Source organism: Coregonus clupeaformis, chromosome 1 (genome assembly GCF_020615455.1).
Source record: "Coregonus clupeaformis isolate EN_2021a chromosome 1, ASM2061545v1, whole genome shotgun sequence".
NCBI classification, from domain to species: Eukaryota; Metazoa; Chordata; class Actinopteri; order Salmoniformes; family Salmonidae; genus Coregonus; species Coregonus clupeaformis.
This window is the reverse complement of record NC_059192.1, coordinates 10,059,613-10,077,520: the sequence shown is the minus strand read 5'-3', so window position 1 is coordinate 10,077,520 and position 17,908 is coordinate 10,059,613. Positions and strand designations below refer to the sequence as shown.

The window sequence follows — 17,908 nt, the reverse complement described above, 5'->3', positions numbered from 1 at the left end:
GCAAATTCATAAAAAATGAAACACTGAAAACTTTTTGTTATGGCAAGCCTAAATAAGTTCAGGAGTAAAAATGTATTAACAAGTCACATAATAAGTGTCACGGATTCTGCTGAGGCTGCTCCTCCTCCTTGTTCGGGCAGGCTTCGGCGTTCGTCGTCCCCGGAGTACTAGCTGCCACCGTTGAATGTTTCTATGTTTGATTGCTTTTGTCTGTCCATTGCACCTGTGTCCGTTTGTGTCTGATTATGTGTTCTATAAGTTTCCTGTTTTGTATTGGTTTGGTTGTGTGTTGTTATTCGCCTGTCCGTTAGTGCTGCGTGTTCTCTCTGTTTATTGTTTTGTCAGTTTACGCACAGTCTGCGTAATCGCTCGCCTCTGTTTTGTTTTGAGGCCGTTCATTGTATTGTGCTTGGGTTTGCACTAGTAAACGTTGTTGGACTAAGCTTCGGTGTCCTGCGCCTGACTCCCGCACCACATTAACCTCAGCTAGTGACAGAACAACACACCTTAAGATGGAGTCAGCAGGAGCAGCGGCGGCCCCCAAGTCGAGTTCCGGACTCTAGCGGCGGATGCGGGGTGGAATGAGAGGGCCCTCATCGACCATTACCGGTGTAGCCTATGAGAGGACGTTCGTCGTGAGCTGGCCTGCAGGGACACCAACCTATCCTTCGACCAGTTGGTGGACATTTCCATCCGTCTTGACACCCTGCTGGCTACCCGCGGACGTCCCGAGTGGGGGTCGTCCATTCCACCCTCAAGCACCTCCGAGCCGGTTCCCATGGAGCTCGGGGGTGCTGGCGCTAGGGAGAGGAGGAGAGAGAACCCGAGGGGGGCCGTCCCCTGCACCAACTGTGGCCGTGGAGGACACACTGCGGCTAGGTGCTGGGGAGGGTCTCCTGGGAGAGGGGACAACAGGTCACGCACTGGGGAGTCATTTCAGGTGAGTAGGCGCCCCACTTACCCAGAGCTCTCTGTTGGTCACTTGTGTATACCTGTGAGATTTCCACAGGTGGCACCTCATTCCCAGCATAAGGCGCTAGTATATTCAGGCGCAGCTGGGAACTTTGTTGATCGTGAATTTTGTTATAGGTTAGGAATTCCCCTTCGGCCGGTAGACGCCCCCTTTCCTGTTCATGCCCTAGACAGCCGGCCACTGGGGTCGGGGTTGATCAGAGAAGTCACAGCACCACTTAAGATGACGACGCAGGGGGGTCATGAGGAGATCATTCAGTTTTATCTGATCGACTCTCCTGCGTATCCCGTGGTGCTGGGGCTTCCCTGGTTAAGCGCCCATGATCCTACCATTGCGTGGCAACAGAGGGCTCTTATGGAGTGGTCTGCCCAGTGTGTAGGGAGATGTCTAGGTGTTTCCTTAGGGGCGACCTCGGTGGAGAGTCCGAACCAAGTGCCCGCAATGCGCATTCCCCCTGAATATGAGGATTTAGCACTTGTGTTCAGCAAAACGAGGGCGACATGGCTACCACCTCATAGACAGGGGGATTGTGCGATAGATCTCCAAACAGGAGCGGCACTTCTGCGAAGCCGTGTGTATCCCCTGTCTCAAGAGGAGACCGCGGCTATGGAGACTTACATAGCCGAGTCCTTGGCACAGGGATACATACGGTCCTCCACTTCCCCGGTTTCCTCGAGTTTCTTCTTTGTGAAGAAGAAGGACGGGGGTTTGCGCCCGTGTATTGATTACCGTAGTCTCAATCAGATCACGGTTAAGTACAGTTACCCTCTTCCTCTGATTGCGACTATGACGGAGTCATTACGCGGAGCGCGGTTCTTCACAAAGTTAGATCTCAGGAGCGCGTACAATCTGGTGCGCATTAGGGGGGGGGATGAATGGAAAACAGCATTTAGTACCACCTCGGGTCATTACGAGTATCTCGTCATGCCATACGGGTTAATGAATGCTCCTTCAGTCTTCCAATCCTTTGTTGACGAGATTTTCCGGGACATGCATGGGCAGGGTGTGGTAGTATACATCGACGACATCCTAGTGTACTCTTCTACACGAGCCGAGCATGTAGCCCTGGTGCGCCGAGTGTTGAGGAGGCTGTTGGAGCATGACTTGTACAGTGGGGAAAAAAAGTATTTAGTCAGCCACCATTTGTGCAAGTTCTCCCACTTAAAAAGATGAGAGAGGCCTGTAATTTTCATCATAGGTACACGTCAACTATGACAGACAAATTGAGAAATAAAAATCCTGAAAATCACATTGTAGGATTTTTAATGAATTTATTTGCAAATTGTGGTGGAAAATAAGTATTTGGTCACCTACAAACAAGCAAGATTTCTGGCTCTCACAGACCTGTAACTTCTTATTTAAGAGGCTCCTCTGTCCTCCACTCGTTACCTGTATTAATGGCACCTGTTTGAACTTGTTATCAGTATAAAAGACACCTGTCCACAACCTCAAACAGTCACACTCCAAACTCCACAATGGCCAAGACCAAAGAGCTGACAAAGGACACCAGAAACAAAATCGTAGACCTGCACCAGGCTGGGAAGACTGAATCTGCAATAGGTAAGCAGCTTGGTTTGAAGAAATCAACTGTTGGAGCAATTATTAGGAAATGGAAGACATACAAGACCACTGATAATCTCCCTCGATCTGGGGCTCCACGCAAGATCTCACCCCGTGGGGTCAAAATGATCACAAGAATGGTGAGCAAAAATCCCTGAACCACACGGGGGGACCTAGTGAATGACCTGCAGAGAGCTGGGACCAAAGTAACAAAGCCTACCATCAGTAACACACTACGCCGCCAGGGACTCAAATCCTGCAGTGCAGACGTGTCCCCCTGCTTAAGCCAGTACATGTCCAGGCCCGTCTGAAGTTTGCTAGAGTGCATTTGGATGATCCAGAAGAGGATTGGGAGAATGTCATATGTCATATGGTCAGATGAAACCAAAATAGAACTTGTCGTGTTTGGAGGACAAAGAATGCTGAGTTGCATCCAAAGAACACCATACCTACTGTGAAGCATGGGGGTGGAAACATCATGCTTTGGGGCTGTTTTTCTGCAAAGGGACCAGGACGACTGATCCGTGTAAAGGAAAGAATGAATGGGGCCATGTATCATGTGATTTTGAGTGAAAACCTCCTTCCATCAGCAAGGGCATTGAAGATGAAACGTGGCTGGGTCTTTCAGCATGACAATGATCCCAAACACACCGCCCGGGCAACGAAGGAGTGGCTTTGTAAGAAGCATTTCAAGGTCCTGGAGTGGCCTAGCCAGTCTCCAGATCTCAACACCATAGAAAATCTTTGGAGGGAGTTGAAAGTCCGTGTTGCCCAGCGACAGCCCCAAAACATCACTGCTCTAGAGGAGATCTGCATGAGGAATGGGCCAAAATACCAGCAACAGTGTGTGAAAACCTTGTGAAGACTTACAGAAAACGTTTGACCTGTGTCATTGCTAACAAAGGGTATATAACAAAGTATTGAGAAACTTTTGTTATTGACCAAATACTTATTTTCCACCATAATTTGCAAATAAATTCATAAAAAATCCTACAATGTGATTTTCTGGATTTTTTTTCCTCATTTTGTCTGTCATAGTTGACGTGTACCTATGATGAAAATTACAGGCCTCTCTCATCTTTTTAAGTGGGAGAACTTGCACAATTGGTGGCTGACTAAATACTTTTTTTCCCCACTGTATGTCAAGGCAGAGAAATGCTTGTTTTTCCAGGAGTCCGTCTCCTTTTTGGGTTATCGATTGTCCGCGTCTGGTGTGAAGATAGAGGTTGACCGTGTGTCGGCCGTGCGTAATTGGCAAACTCCAACCACTGTAAAAGAGGTGCAGCAGTTTTGGGGTTTTGCTAATTACTACCGGAGGTTTATCTGGGGCTTTGGACAGGTGGCAGCTCCCATCACGTCCCTGCTAAAGGGGGGTCCGGTGCGTTTGCAGTGGTCAGCTGAGGCGGACAGGGCATTTGTTAAACTAAAGAACCTGTTCACTTCGGCTCCGGTGCTGGCGCATCCGGATCCCGCTTTACCATTCCAAGTTGAGGTAGACGCGTCCGAGGCCGGTATTGGGGCAGTCCTGTCGCAACGGTCCGGCACGCCACTCCAAACTCCGCCCCTGTGCGTTCTATTCACAAGCTCAGCTCGGCGGAGCGTAATTATGACGTAGGGGACAGGGAGCTGTTAGCTGTAGTCCAGGCCCTAAAAGTGTGGAGGCATTGGCTTGAGGGGGCTCAACACCCTTTCCTCATTCTGACTGACCACCGTAACCTGGAGTACATCCGGGCAGCTAGGAGACTAAACCCTCGTCAGGCTAGGTGGAACATGTTCCTAACCCGGTTTGTTTTTAAGATCACATACATCCCAGGGTCCCAGAACGGTAAGGCAGACGCCCTGTCCCGGCAGTATGACACAGAGGAGAGGTCCATTGAGCCTACTCCCATACTGCCGGAGTCTTGTCTGGTAGCTCCGGTGGTGTGGAGGTCGATGCGGAGATCGAGCAGGCCCTGCGTACCGACCCTACTCCCCCCGAGTGTCCTGTGGGGCGGACGTACGTTCCGCTCGAGGTTCGTGACCGCCTTATTTATTGGGCTCATACATCACCCTCCTCTGGACATCCAGGTATTGGCCGGACAGTGCACTGCCTTAGCGTGAAATACTGGTGGCCAACATTAGCTAGGGATGTGAGGGTTTATGTCTCCTCCTGCTCGGTGTGCGCCCAGTGTAAGGCGCCTAGACATTTACCCAGGGGAAAGTTACATCCCCTGCCCGTTCCACAACGACCATGGTCCCACCTCTCGTGGATTTTGTGACCGACCTTCCCCCCTCCCAGGGGAATACCACCATTTTGGTCGTTGTGGATCGGTTTTCCAAGGCCTGTCGTCTCCTCCCAATGCCGGGTCTTCCTACTGCCCTACAGACCGCTGAGGCCCTATTTACCCACGTGTTCCGGCACTATGGGGTCCCCGAGGATATTGTGTCTGACCGAGGTCCCCAGTTCACCTCCAGAGTCTGGGGGGCGTTCATGGAACGCTTGGGGGTCTCGGTGAGCCTTACCTCGGGGTACCACCCAGAGAGCAATGGGCAGGTTGAACGAGTCAACCAGGATGTGGGTAGGTTTCTGAGGTCCTATTGCCAGGGCCGGCCGGAGGAGTGGTCTAGGTATATCCCCTGGGCAGAGATGGCCCAGAACTCTCTCCGCCACTCCTCCACCAATTTAACACCTTTCCAGTGTGTTTTAGGGTATCAGCCGGTCCTGGCACCATGGCACGAGAGCCAGATCGAGGCCCCTGCGGTGGATGAGTGGATTCGGCGCTCGGAGGAGACGTGGGACGCTGCACATGTCCATCTGCAGCGGGCCATCAGTCGACAGAAGGCGAGCGCCGATCGCCACCGCAGTGAGGGACAGGTATACGCACCGGGAGATCGAGTCTGGCTCTCGACTCGAAACCTGCCCCTCCGCCTGCCCTGCCGGAAGCTGGGTCGGCGGTTTGTGGGGCCCTTTAAAGTCCTGAGAAGATTGAACGAGGTGTGTTACAGGTTACAACTGCCTATTGATTACAATAATATTAACCCCTCGTTCCATGTGTCTCTTCTCAGGACGGTGGTAGCTGGCCCACTCCAAGAAGATGAGATAGGAGAGACCCCTCCGCCCCCATTGGACATCGAGGGGGCCCCGGCGTACAGGGTCCGGACCATCTTGGACTCGAGGCGCCGGATGAGTGGTCTCCAGTATCTCGTGGAGTGGGAGGGGTACGGTCCGGAGGAACGGTGCTGGGTGCCTAGGAGGGACATCCTAGATCCATCCCTCCTGACTGAGTTCCACCGTGGGCATCCCACGCGCCCGGGTCCGCGTCCTCCTGGCCGTCCCCGAGGCCGGGGTCGGCGCACGGCTGGAGCCGCGCGTCAAGGGGGGGGGGTACTGTCACGGATTCTGCCGAGGCTGCTCCTCCTCCTTGTTCGGGCAGGCTTCGGCGTTCGTCGTCCCCGGAGTACTAGCTGCCACCGTTGAATGTTTCTATGTTTGATTGCTTTTGTCTGTCCATTGCACCTGTGTCTGTTTGTGTCTGATTATGTGTTCTATAAGTTGCCTGTTTTGTATTGGTTTGGTTGTGTGTTGTTATTCGCCTGTCCGTTAGTGCTGCGTGTTCTCTCTGTTTATTGTTTTGTCAGTTTACGCACAGTCTGCGTAATCGCTCGCCTCTGTTTTGTTTTGAGGCCGTTCATTGTATTGTGCTTGGGTTTGCACTAGTAAACGTTGTTGGACTAAGCTTCGGTGTCCTGCGCCTGACTCCCGCACCACATTAACCTCAGCTAGTGACAATAAGTTGCATGGACTCACTTCACTCTGTGTGCAATAATAGTGTTTAACATTATTTTTTTATGACTACCCCATCTCTGTACCCCACACACAATTGTGACTCGTTTCAGGAAACTAGGCGTATGTCGCACGTCCAGTGGCGATTTTAGCATGTAAATCTTGGTGGGGCAAAAAAAACCAGCAAAGCCACAACACAACACCAAGCAATACTTTAATTGCACTATAACGGTGACAAACGGTGCCCACAAATTGTTAGGGCCTACATAACGCTGTCCCAACAGCAGAGTCCCAACACCTTACCACTGCTACACCTGGCTATCAGCGGAGCCTTGTCTGGCAGCGAAACAGTTCATTCAGCCTCATTTACTGCCTTTTAAAAGAACATGGCTGATACAGCTGACTTGCTTAAACAAATGTGGTTTCTTTATGACAATTGATAAGTACAAACTACGGCATAAGGGGACGACAATCGGATTAGAGGCAATCCGTAATTTCGATTAAGACATTAATGAGAGAGCTAGGACGGACGTAGTCAACATAACTATTTGTTTGGCACTTTTGAAATGTACAGTGACAGAATTCAGAACATGGGCCGTTCTTACAGTGTTCTCCCTCTACACCAAGTCAGAACTGTAGGATAAATAACGGGGGCATATAAGCAGACAATGAAAGCTCTTACAAAATTCAATGATTACATTTCTCTAAAACAGGTTATAGGCTACATGCACACCACCAAGTCAGAACAGTAGGCGAAATTAAGAGGGGTAAATAGACCAAATTATTAGGGTGAGGCACATGGGCTACTTACAGCTTACTACACAACATACACTTAGTATTACTTTCTTAGCTACAGTATACATATCTCCCTGGCATATTACATAATTTATGCAGCAGCATACAATACATTTTTGGACTCACCTTGTTGTGCTGTGCTCACTTGAACAGGAAGGTGGCGCGGCGGTCCTTCATGGGCAAATTTTGTCATCAAAGTCTGACATTCTCTGGATTTATGGTGCTTTCAAGACAACTGGGAACTCGGAAAAAAACAAGGTAGAATCATACCCCCCTGTATATAGCCTCCCTACTGTTATTTTATTTTACTTCTGCTCTTTTTTTCTCAACACTTTTTTGTTGTTTTATTCTACTTTTTTATAAAAAAATTAATGCACTGTTGGTTAAGGGCTGTCAGTAAGCATTTCACTGTAATGTCTGCACCTGTTGTATTCAGCGCATGTGGCCAATCAAATTTGATTTGATTTGATTTGATCTTCATGTCGTAGCTCTAGAAAGAGGCCCGAGTTCCCGACTTACAATTTAGAGTTGGATGACCGTTCAAAACATATTTTCCCAGTCGGAGCTCATTTTTTCCCGACTTCCCAGTTGTCTTGAACTCACTGAAGTCAAGTTTCCGCAGTTCTGAGTTAACAGTTGTTTTGAGCGCGGCATAAATCATGCTTCATTGACAGCATGGCCAATGTTGAATGTTTATCATTGTAAACTTGGAAAAGAGACCCTTAATCCCAGATTTGGGACCACACAGCCACTCCACTGAATAGCAGGCTAGTGATTTCTTTGCAATGCTTGCAGTTAGCCACTGTCACGGATTCCTTCCAGACCACTCATTGTTGAATTTGCGATTTCCAACTTGTTGTGTAATGTTTATGTCCAATGGCCGATGAGCACCGATACGTTTTATCTATAATTTCTCTTCATTATTTCTCTTCATATGACAAGGATTAAAAAGGATTTGCCAGTAGATTGTCAACTTGATTCATGATGATGAATGCTAGCTAAGATTTTGAAAGTATGATGTTGACATGGTCAGTCCAATCAAAGCTACTGTATATATAACGTGATTTGACATAATTTTATCTGTGGCCAATGACCTTGAGCCTTCTTGGATGGGCACCTAATGTAACTCTATGGCAGCACCCAAGGGGCTTGAATTTTCTAAGTCTACCCTAAGACTTGGCGGTGATGTAGTGTCCCCACAAGTGACAGAACACTGAGCTAATCATGGCGCAACTAAAGGACATTACCAACCCCTACGCTCCGTATTTTCCGCTGGCTGCCACACCACCACAGAAAGCACTGAGCTAGGCTGAAACACCTGCATTTTGGAGCTGCCTTACTCAAGAAAGAAAAAAAGAGACCATGTTTGTATGCGGCTTTATTAACCCAATAATTTTATTTTATTTTTTACATTGTTTACATTAAATGAAGGGTCGCCACTGCGCACATCACTACTTCACAGGAGCAGCATTTGAACGTAAACATTACTTTTTTATCCGAATGCGTTTTTTGGCAGAAATGCCTTCTAGAACATGTGAACTTTCATGTGCCTTAATAAAAAATGTGTATTCCATCCATAAATATGAAACAAATTGTTAAATTAGGAGCCTAGTTGGTTTAGCCATGGAAAAAGACAGGAACCTTCCCACTAGCCATGATTGCATGAGATAATGGATGGGCTGGACATGCCAGGAGATGAGTTTGGATTTGTCTGCCATGTAGCCCGCTTCTGTCCATAACGTGAGCTGTTCAGTATGTGTTGACAGTCCTTTCTACCGCGCCAGATCAGTAGGAAAAATGGATGGGCTACTTTCTGCACACGCCACGGTCAGTATGAACCGGAGTGACTTGACACAAAGTTGGCCAAACAAGATGTAGCTACAAACAAAACAGAGTTAAATGGTTCCAGTCTGCCGTGAAGCGTTCATTCATGTATACGGGTAAGAGTCTAGCAACATTTTCCAGATATAAGTTTCTAATTTTGTCAGAAAGTCATTTTTATTGCAAGTTAAAGCATAATGTTAGTGAGCTTGCTGGCTCGCTAGCTAACGTTACGTGTATGATCTGTGTAGTAACATTATTCGAATCAGAAAATCATTTGCATTGCTAATTATAGCCTAATGTTAGCTAGTTAACATTAAACTAGTTTGTTAGCTTTAGCTACCTGCAGAGTCATACTACAGCTATGACAATGTTTGTATTGGTAGTAGTATGAGTTGGGGTTATGCCGGTTCATTGTTTAGCTAACTAGCTACCTAGCTAGCTACATGTCTCAACAAAAGACTCCACTTTGGCCAGATTATTACATGACCCATCAAATTAGCAGGTGTGTCTGGGGGTGATTAAGGCCATCGATTGTATTTCATGAACATGTGTACATGTCTAGACAATAGTGACCGATCCACTTAGCTAGATGTGGGTGAGGGGTGGTTATAGCATTTCCTTCACATGACCCATCAATTTAGACAAGTGTGTCAGGAAAGCATAATCTAATAATGATCAAATATTTATACAATATTTTTTATCTGGACACTTTCTGTTTTTGATATTGCTACTATGCAAGTATGCAAGTACTATCACTGTACTGGTGCAGTTATTGATTACACTTTGGCTGGTGTATCAATACACCAAGTCACTACAAAGATACAGTAGCCCTTCCTAACTCAGTTGCGGGAGAGGAATGAACTGCTCAGGGATTTCACCATGAGGCCAATGGTGATTTTAAAACACTGTCAGAGTTTAATGGCTGTTTAGAAGATAACTGAGGATGGATCAACAACATTACTCCACAATACTAACATAAATGACAGAGTGAAAAGAAGGAAGCCTGTACAGAATAAAAATATTCCAAAACATGCATCCTGTTTGCAATAAGGCACTAAAGTAATACTGCAAAAGATGAAGAAGTACATTTTTTGTCCTGAATACAAACGTTATGTTTGGGGCAAATCCACACAACACAACACTGAGTACCACTCTTCATATTTTCAAGCATGCTGGTGGCTGCATCATGTTATGGGTATGCTTGTAATCAGCAAGGATTACAAGCATAGAGTTTTTTTTTTGGATAAAAATAAACGGAATAGAGCTAAGCAGAGGCAAAATCCTAGAGGAAAACCTGGTTTAGTCTGCTTTCCAACAGACACTGGGAGACAAATTCACCTTTCAGCAGGACAATTACCAAAAACACAAGGCCAAATATACACTGGAGTTGCTTACCAAGATGCCATTGAATGTTCCTGAGAGGCCTAGTTATAGTTTTGAGTTAAATCGGCTTGAAAATCTATTGCAAGACAAAGCTCTTAGAAACGTACCCAGAAAGGTAATTCTAACATGCATTTACTCAGGGAGTTGACTACTTATCTAATCAAGATATATTAGTGTTTAATTTTCCATTTTCCATTTATTTTTTTTGCATTTTTCTTCCACTTTGACATTACAGAGTAGTTTGTGTAGATCGTTGACAAAAAACGACAATTAAATCCATTTTAATCCACTTTGTAACACACCAAAATGTGGAAAAGGTCAAGGGGTGTGAATACTTTCTGAAGGCACTTTCTGAAGGCACTGTATATACTGTATACACTGAGTGTACAAAACATTAAGAGCACCCCCCCCCCCCCCACAGTGTTTTGGAACACATAGTCAGGATCGTAGGACAGGAGAAAATGCACATCTTCTTAATTATTTTTATTTGTTTTGCTATTCGAACAATTTTAACAGTGAACGTGGTCATATGGCTGACAAATAACCGTAATCGAAATTCCATTACTTTCACAGCCCCACCAATGAACATCATTATGCACTTTATATTGTTGTATTGCACACACACACACAAAGACACCAAAGACAGTCACATACAGATAGCTGCAGAGACAGCGGGGGATCTTGCATAATGGTAAATTGATAGCAGGGCCGTTTGAATCGGACGCACCCATCCTGTTAGTCATCCTAATTACCAAACATTAATAAGACCGTTAGATCTAATTACTCCCAACAGAAATAGTGATTGGCCTTTGTAAATAGATAGAGCATTAAAAAGTGTGTGTGTTCGTGTGGGTGTGTCCCTCATCCTGCATGTCTGGGGGTAAAACATGGGGCTCTCAGCTTCCCTCCCCTCCACATCCATCTAATATAGATCAGTGATTTATCTTGTAAAATCCCCTTTAAACACAGGCTCTGGATACGCCTGTTAGACGCTGAGCACACCACACCACATCCACAGGAGTGTGTATTCATCCCTTCACAGTCCCCCTTAATTTAAAGTGACAGTTCACTCAAAAATCTAAGTTTGTCAGGCATTATCATATTTCAAAAGTGAACTGGAGTCCATAGTCAATAGCATCTCTTAAAGGAGACGTCTGCTCAGAAAAGCAGAGGCACCTTCAACAGACTAGCTAGCTGTATTGGTGGGGGAAGAGTTCTGCAGCTGGATAAAGCCCACTTGTTCAAGGGCATTGGGGTCCGAGCCCTCTGTCTAAAAGAGACACAATATTAGCCACACAACCCGCTGAGAAAAGAGAGAGCTGGAGAAAGTAAGGAGTGGGATATCTGGTCATTAAAAAAATATTTACAGAGAATAAATGGAGGTATGGTTCTGGGCAAAACTTCATCGACTGGAATGTCTGGCACATATAACCTCTCTTTTTTATTTAACAAGGTTCCTACTCTCTTCCCCCTTTCTCTATCCCCCTGTCTCTCTTCAAGTACCTTGAATAGAGTATGTACATGCAGAAGAGTTTCAGTGTCAGCATCTCCTTGAGGCCAGTGTTAGAAAAGGGAATGATGTCTTAGTGGGATGATATTGGATGTATTAACTGGTTGGAGGATTGGAGTAGCGTAGCTCAATGTTTTGTCTCACCAAACTTTTCACACAGGCACACGTACGGATATACTCACACTCTCGCACACACTCAAATAATAACTTTCCTCATCTAGAGAGTAGGAATCCATGTCAGAAGAACCCAGACAAAGAGAGGGAACGAGGGAGAGGGAACAAGGGAGAGGGAACGAGGGAGAGGGAACGAGGGAGAGGGAACAAAAACAAGAGAATAACAAGGGAGGGAGGGAAAACTATAAAACTCTCTCCTAAAACCAGGAGAGAGAGTGTGTGTGTGTTAGTGAGACAGAGATAGAGAGAGAGAAGAGAGAGAGAGAGAGAGAGAGAGAGAGAGAGAGAGAGAGAGAGAGAGAGAGAGAGAGAGAGAGAGAGAGAGAGAGAGAGAGAGAGAGAGAGAGAGAGAGAGAGAGAGAGAGAGAGAGAGCGAGAATGTGTGTGTGTGTGAGAGAGAGAGAGTGTGTGTGTGAGAGAGAGAATGTTTGTGTGTGTGTGTGTGTGTGTGTGTGAGAGAGAGAGAGAGAGAGAGAGAGAGAGTGTGTGTGTGAGAGAGAGAATGTGTGTGTGTGGAGAGAGAGAGAGAGAGAGAGAGAGAGAGAGAGAGAGAGAGAGAGAGAATGTATGTGTGTGTGTGTGTGTGTGTGTAATTGGCGTCTGGTAGTGTTTGTTGAGCGACTGGGTCAGAGACCGATAGTAACCCTGTGAATCTGGATGCCTGCTCTGCACACACACACACACACACACACACACACACACACACACACACCATGTGGGTCGGCTGGGGGATAAAAGGACAAAGGGAGATGCTAGAACTCCCCAGGAATCTGAGGAAAACTACACAGGGAAGCTGGAACGTTGAAACACTCAATCAGAACACACACAAACAAATAAACACACTAACTCTCTCTCTCACACACACACACACACACAGTTGAAAACTCTTCAATCTATCCACTTCCTGCTTTACCACTACATGTGTTAGACATATAGCGTGTGTGTGTGTGTGCGTGTGTGTGTGTGTGTGTGTGTGTGGGCTGGACAGGAGACCTGGTGGCGTGCTCCCTTCAGGCTACGGTTTGAACACAAGTCACACGCTCTCCTGCACTTCACATGGCCACAATTATGCTCCTATAAACAAGGCAGTCCGGAGTTGAAACGCTCTGAGGGTTGAGAAGAAAGGGAATTTCTCTCAGGGAATGAAGCTGAGTGAAGGCCAAGAGAGGTTCGCTGCACACGGTTACACACGGTCTGAACCCCTGAACTTACAGGGAATAGTCCTCAGACTACACGGTCTGAACCCCTGACCTTACAGGGAATAGTCCTCAGACTACACGGTCTGAACCCCTGACCATACAGGGAATAGTCCTCAGACTACACGGTATGAACCCCTGACCTTACAGGGAATAGTCCTCAGACTACACGGTCTGAACCCCTGACCTTACAGGGAATAGTCCTCAGACTACACGGTCTGAACCCCTGACCTTACAGGGAATAGTCCTCAGACTACACGGTCTGAACCCCTGACCTTACAGGGAATAGTCCTCAGACTACACGGTCTGAACCCCTGACCTTACAGGGAATAGTCCTCAGACTACACGGTCTGAACCCCTGACCTTACAGGGAATAGTCCTCAGACTACACGGTCTGAACCCCTGAACTTACAGGGAATAGTCCTCAGACTACACGGTCTGAACCCCTGACCTTACAGGTAATAGTCCTCAGACTACACGGTCTGAACCCCTGACCTTACAGGAAATAGTCCTCAGACTACACGGTCTGAACCCCTGAACTTACAGGGAATAGTCCTCAGACTACACGGTCTGAACCCCTGACCATACATGGAATAGTCCTCAGACTACACGGTATGAACCCCTGACCTTACAGGGAATAGTCCTCAGACTACACGGTCTGAACCCCTGACCTTACAGGGAATAGTCCTCAGACTACACGGTCTGAACCCCTGACCTTACAGGGAATAGTCCTCAGACTACACGGTCTGAACCCCCTGACCTTACAGGGAATAGTCCTCAGACTACACGGTCTGAACCCCTGACCTTACAGGGAATAGTCCTCAGACTACACGGTCTGAACCCCCTGACCTTACAGGGAATAGTCCTCAGACTACACGGTCTGAACCCCTGAACTTACAGGGAATAGTCCTCAGACTACCCGGTCTGAACCCCTGACCTTACAGGGAATAGTCCTCAGACTACACGGTCTGAACCCCTGAACTTACAGGGAATAGTCCTCAGACTACACGGTCTGAACCCCTGAACTTACAGGGAATAGTCCTCAGACTACACGGTCTGAACCCCTGACCTTACAGGGAATAGTCCTCAGACTACAGATTGGCTTCTCCAATCCCAACCTAGCAACTTTAACACTTACACACCAACACACACACACAATCCTCCACAAGATGTACTGTACGAACAAAAAAACACACTCACCTGTTCGTGGTACTCGATCCCCATACTCAGCGTATTAATCAGAATGGCGATCATGATCCCTCTTCCAAAATACTTGCTGTCCACTATTTTCCTAAAGGTATCACACACCAGCCTCCAGGCCCGGACCACTCTCCCCACCGTGGTACCCAGCTTTCGCTGCCTCTTCCTGGGCTGACGGCTATCCCGACGGTCCCTGCGGTCCCTGTGCTGGAGGTCCGGGGTGAACTCGTAGATGCCCTCACTGTCTGAGTCCCCAGGGGTCTCATTTCCGTCTGTGCCCTCTGACTCCCCTGCCAGAGCCTTGGCACAGTAGGGGCACGACTCAGGGTCAAAGGTGAACGACGGGTCCAGGGTTCCGATGGCACTCAGGTCACGGCAGGAGAGCTGGGCTGGAGGGAGGGACGGAGGGATGGAGAAGCTATATCACATCAGCACATTTGTTGATATTGCACCTCAGAAAAAGCAACGTTCCCTTTTTATTCACTATATCATCACAGTTCAATTAAAACAAGACAAAAACACCAGTCTAACCACACCTCTAACTTCTGTCCTTCTCACATGGTTTGTGTGTGTTTAATGGCGTACCTGTGGGGGTGTGTGTGTCTACAAAACTCTGTGATCTTCTCTCCAGGGGTAGAGGTGGTATATTGAGGTTTATATTACTGATGGTACTAGCTGTAACACTGCCACTTCTAGACTCCATTAGTGCCCTGGGCTGTAGGGTGGGGTAGTTTTTAGGTCCGGAACCAGCGAAGGGCACTGAGTTCCTCTTCATAGGCCTGGACATGGGCGTAGGGGTCAGGGAGAAGGGACTAGGGGTAGGGGCGAGGGCAGTGGGGGTGCTGGGCTCCAGGTGGCAGTCTGTGTGGAATGTACTCCGCACTGATGACGAGTCACCACCGTTGGTTTCCGGAGCGGGATTGTCTGGTGACACCGGGGTCGCCAAGTTCACATCAGAGGTCGGCAATGGAGGAGGACCCAGCATGAGACGTCCAGTGCCCCCGTTGTTGCTATGGGAACCCGTCTCCACATCCCCTCCTCCTCCCCCGACCCCCGCCACCCCTCTCCCCCCTAGTCTCCCTCTCACACTCCCGTTCACTAAGTGATAGTGATAATGGTGATGGTGATTTTGGTGAACCAAGTAATGAACGGACATAGACACTTTTCTGGAGACCACAGAACCCTGTCTGGAAGTCTTCCTCCTCTTTCTCTGGCTCCCCCTCTCCCTCTCGCTCTCCAGGGCAGGGGGAGAGGCTGCAATGTTCATCCCAGCACGGCGCATCACGGCCCGGCAGACATGGGCCACCTGCCTGAACCCATTCCGAATGACGTGGACAAGGAGTTTGAGGAGCTCGTCGTAGCAGGAGCCCGGCTCAGAGAAGGAGGCCAGGGTACTAGCATTGGACAGGAAACGGATGCGCTGTTCCCTCATCAGCTGGCTCTCCCTCTGCTTTGTCTCACTGAACTGGGTGGCGATGACGACCAGACACAGGTTGATCATGAAGAAAGAGCCAATCTGGAGTAGTAACAAACAAAGAGTTGGTCTCTAGAAAGAGTCCTGCACACCTTTTTACATTGCTTTTATCTGCACTGTTTATCGTTCTTTTTTTGTGCTAAAAAAAGCCCTAAACTAAACTAGAAAGAGTCAATCTGGAGAGGGACAACCACAACCACACAGAGTTAGGGGTTGTCACTAGTTACTACAGCCACAAAGTCAACATTGTCTGTATTGTAAAGATTCATGAAAACAAACATTTGATTTTTTGTCTTAATTTAAGGTTAGGGCTAGGCCCAAGGTTAGCAGTATGGTTAAGGTTAGTGTTAAGGTTAGGGTTAGGTTTAAAATCAGATTTTAAGAAGAGAAGTGTGACAACCAGAAACACACACAGAGTTAGGAGAGGGACAACCAGAAACACACACAGAGTTAAGAGAGGGACAACCACAAACACACATAGTTAGAGTCTCTAGAAAGAGTCAATCTAGAGAGGGACAACCAGATACACACATTGTTAGGATATGGACAACCAGATACACACATAGTTAGGGTAGGGACAACTAGAAACACTCACAGAGTTAGGATAGGGACAGCTAGAAACACACACAGAGTTATTATAGGGAAAACTAGAAACACACACAGAGTTAGGATAGGGACAACCAGAAACACACAGAGTTAGGATAGGGACAACCAGAAACACACAGAGTTAGGATAGGGACAACCAGAAACACACACAGAGTTAGGATATGGACAACTAAAAACACACACAGAGTTAGGATAGGGACAACCAGAAACACACAGAGTTAGGATAGGGACAACCACAAACACACAGAGTTATGATAGGGACAACCAGAAACACACAGAGAGTTAGGATAGAGACAACTAGAAACACACACAGAGTTAGGATAGGGACAACCAGAAACACACACAGAGTTAGAGTCTCTCCCCATCCACTTTGGGGAGTTTTTCAGCTACATCTCCACTGTGAGTTTAACATACAAATAACAGACAGTCCCCCAGGTTAGCTAGTGGCTAGCCTCCCAGCCTCTGTGAACCAGCTCCCCCAGCTCTGTGAACCAGCACTCCCAAGTTAGCTACTCTGTGAAGGTGTGGTTGAGGAGATAATACTGTACTCTATCACCAGGCTGTGTACTGTGTAGTTGTGAGGGAGTATCAGACTGAACAGATGATGCGTGGTGTTCTGAGACATGTTTCTGGAAGCAGACTTCTCTTTACATAAGGGCCTTGGAGGGCATTCAGGAGTCAGGAGTTTGCTAGGTGTTTGAATAAGTAGCTATGCCTATGGCATTGTATTCTGATACTCACACACGTACACACACGTACACACTCTCTCTCTCATTTGGTCTCTTACAATGATGAGGAGGATGAAGTAGATGAAGTTGTAGAAGGAGTGAGAATCCATCACAAAGTACATGATGTCCACCCATCCCTCCAGAGTGATCACCTAGAGACACAGCGAGAGAGGAGGGGGAGAGAGAGACAGAGACAGAGTGAGTGAGTGAGTGAGTGAGTGAGTGAGTGAGAGAGAGAGAGAGAGAGAGAGAGAGAGAGAGAGAGAGAGAGAGAGAGAGAGAGAGAGAGAGAAAGAGACAGAGAGAGAGAGTGTGAGAGACAGAGAGAGAGAGAGAGAGGATGGGAGAGAGTGACAGAGAAAGAGACAGAGAGAGAGACAGAGAGTGTGAGAGAGAGTGAGAGAGAGAGACAGAGAAAGAGACAGAGAGAGAGAGAGAGTGTGTGAGAGAGAGTGTGTGTGAGAGAGAGAGAGAGAGAGAGAGAGAGAGAGAGAGAGAGAGAGAGAGTGAGTGTGTGTGACAGAGAGAGAGAGAGACAGAGAGAGACAGAGAGAGAGAGAGACAGAGAGAGAGAGTGTGAGAGAGAAAGAGACAGAGAGAGAGGGAGAGAGAGAGAGCAACAGAAACAGACAGTATGTCAGACATTTTCATTTCCAACCCCTCCCCAGTGCAGCATTCACATCACACTCTACCTCTGTCTTTTTCTCTGTCCGTTTGAGTTT

General features: G+C 47.4%; 1 protein-coding gene across 1 annotated transcript in view; it reads right to left on the bottom strand.

Moving 5' to 3' along the window:
- Window positions 1-17,908, bottom strand: part of LOC121583774 (voltage-dependent T-type calcium channel subunit alpha-1G-like) — a 206,764-nt gene that overhangs the window by 131,085 nt on the left and 57,771 nt on the right. The window contains exons 6-8 of the mRNA XM_045226451.1: window positions 17,246-17,338; window positions 14,964-15,894; window positions 14,379-14,767 (exon numbers count right to left, since the gene is read on the bottom strand). Of these exons, the coding sequence (XP_045082386.1) occupies window positions 14,379-14,767; window positions 14,964-15,894; window positions 17,246-17,338 (1,413 nt within the window). The remainder of the gene's footprint in view (window positions 1-14,378; window positions 14,768-14,963; window positions 15,895-17,245; window positions 17,339-17,908) is intronic.